This window comes from Austrofundulus limnaeus, unplaced genomic scaffold, assembly GCF_001266775.1.
Source record: "Austrofundulus limnaeus strain Quisiro unplaced genomic scaffold, Austrofundulus_limnaeus-1.0 Scaffold464, whole genome shotgun sequence".
NCBI classification, from domain to species: domain Eukaryota; kingdom Metazoa; phylum Chordata; class Actinopteri; order Cyprinodontiformes; family Rivulidae; genus Austrofundulus; species Austrofundulus limnaeus.
This window is the reverse complement of record NW_013952866.1, coordinates 311,950-313,514: the sequence shown is the minus strand read 5'-3', so window position 1 is coordinate 313,514 and position 1,565 is coordinate 311,950. Positions and strand designations below refer to the sequence as shown.

General features: G+C 41.4%; 1 protein-coding gene across 2 annotated transcripts in view; it reads right to left on the bottom strand.

The window, feature by feature from the left end:
- Positions 1 to 1,565, bottom strand: part of LOC106529768 (receptor activity-modifying protein 3) — a 59,194-nt gene that overhangs the window by 9,704 nt on the left and 47,925 nt on the right. For both annotated transcript variants that reach the window (XM_014025271.1, XM_014025270.1), the window contains exon 3: positions 510 to 669. In XM_014025271.1, coding sequence (XP_013880725.1) covers positions 510 to 669 — 160 coding nt within the window. The remainder of the gene's footprint in view (positions 1 to 509; positions 670 to 1,565) is intronic.

The following is a 1,565-nucleotide window of genomic DNA, read 5'->3' as shown; positions in this document are numbered from 1 at the left end:
CCTTATTAAAAATCAATGTGGTCCCACGGCCCTCTGCGGCCCAAAGTTAAAAACTGTTATTCTTTTGAGGTCCTCAAGGTGGCGTTAACAATCTCTGCTCTACTGGGTTTTCAGTTCTTCCACGTTTTCAAGACCCTCTCCTGTATGAAAGAAACTTGTGCCATCAGACACTGAATTGTGAAAATCTCACCAAGACCCCACAAAGATGAATGRAAAAGGGGTCTTGGGGTCAAATTAAATTAGACCATTAAAGAGGGCAGACAGTCTGACACCTCATATTTTTCTTCATGATGGATGAAATGTTGTCCTACAGACCAATCTCATGTCCTTGACGTTCCAGAAGATAAACACTGCTCARCACACCCACTGCTTTGTGGCAAAGCATGTTTATGAGGTCATGGACACTGAACCCTTCCATATGCATCACAGTTCAGGATTTATTCTACCTCAAGGATAATAATCCCATCTTTATGGGTCTTACAGGGTGATTGGACTGTATAGTGTCTTACCTGATGATGTGTGTGAGGTTGCACCAGTACTGTGAGTCGATGTGAGCCATGTCCCGTGTGAAGTTTTCTCCACAGACCTCCACCTCCCACTGTAGGCGGGACTCATTACAGATCCTCCTTTGGGAAGGGAAAGTGGGCTCCAAGTTGAAACTGTCAGTGGCTGTCAGAAAGAAGAAGACAAAGTATTTCTATATGTCCTCTGTTGTGTCTGACTTTAAAAAAAGAATCAGGATTGAGCCTGGAACAGACGGAAGTTCATGGGTGTTACTGAAGGTACTGAAACATTTCTGGACCGTCTGTCAGGAGAGATGAATTTATAATCATGTATCAGACACCTGTCTGATTTCTTTACATCCAGTCATCCATCACATAATTCAGTGTTGTATTCAGGAGCCTGTCCTGGATTATGTTTGTTTTATTAGCTGTTCTTTTGTTTTTAATTTACAGTAAGTTCATTTTTTGAGTTCATCAGACCACCGAAAGTGAGACTTTATGACTGTCATGATCTGTGAATTTATACATCTTGGATGGACGAACAGATGGACAGATTGATGGATGGATAGACAAAGAAATGGGCTTATGGATGGACAAACAGATGGATGCCAAATGAATAAATGGATGCATGGATGGATGAATGAATAGATGGATAGATGGATGGATGAATGAATAGATGGATGGATGGATGGATGAATGAATAGATGGATAGATGGATGGATGAATGAATAGATGGATAGATGGATGGATGAATGAATGGCTGATGAAGAGATGGAAGTATGGATGGATGGATGAATGATTGATGGATGGATGGATGGATGAATGAATAGATGGATAGATGGATGGATGAATGAATAGATGGATAGATGGATGGATGAATGAATGGCTGATGAAGAGATGGAAGTATGGATGGATGGATGAATGATTGATGGATGGATGATGGATGGATGATGATGGATGGATGGATGAATGATGGATGGATGGATGGATGGATGGATGGATGAATAGAAGGATGTACGGATGGATGGAGGATGGATGAACAGATGGATGGATGGATGGATG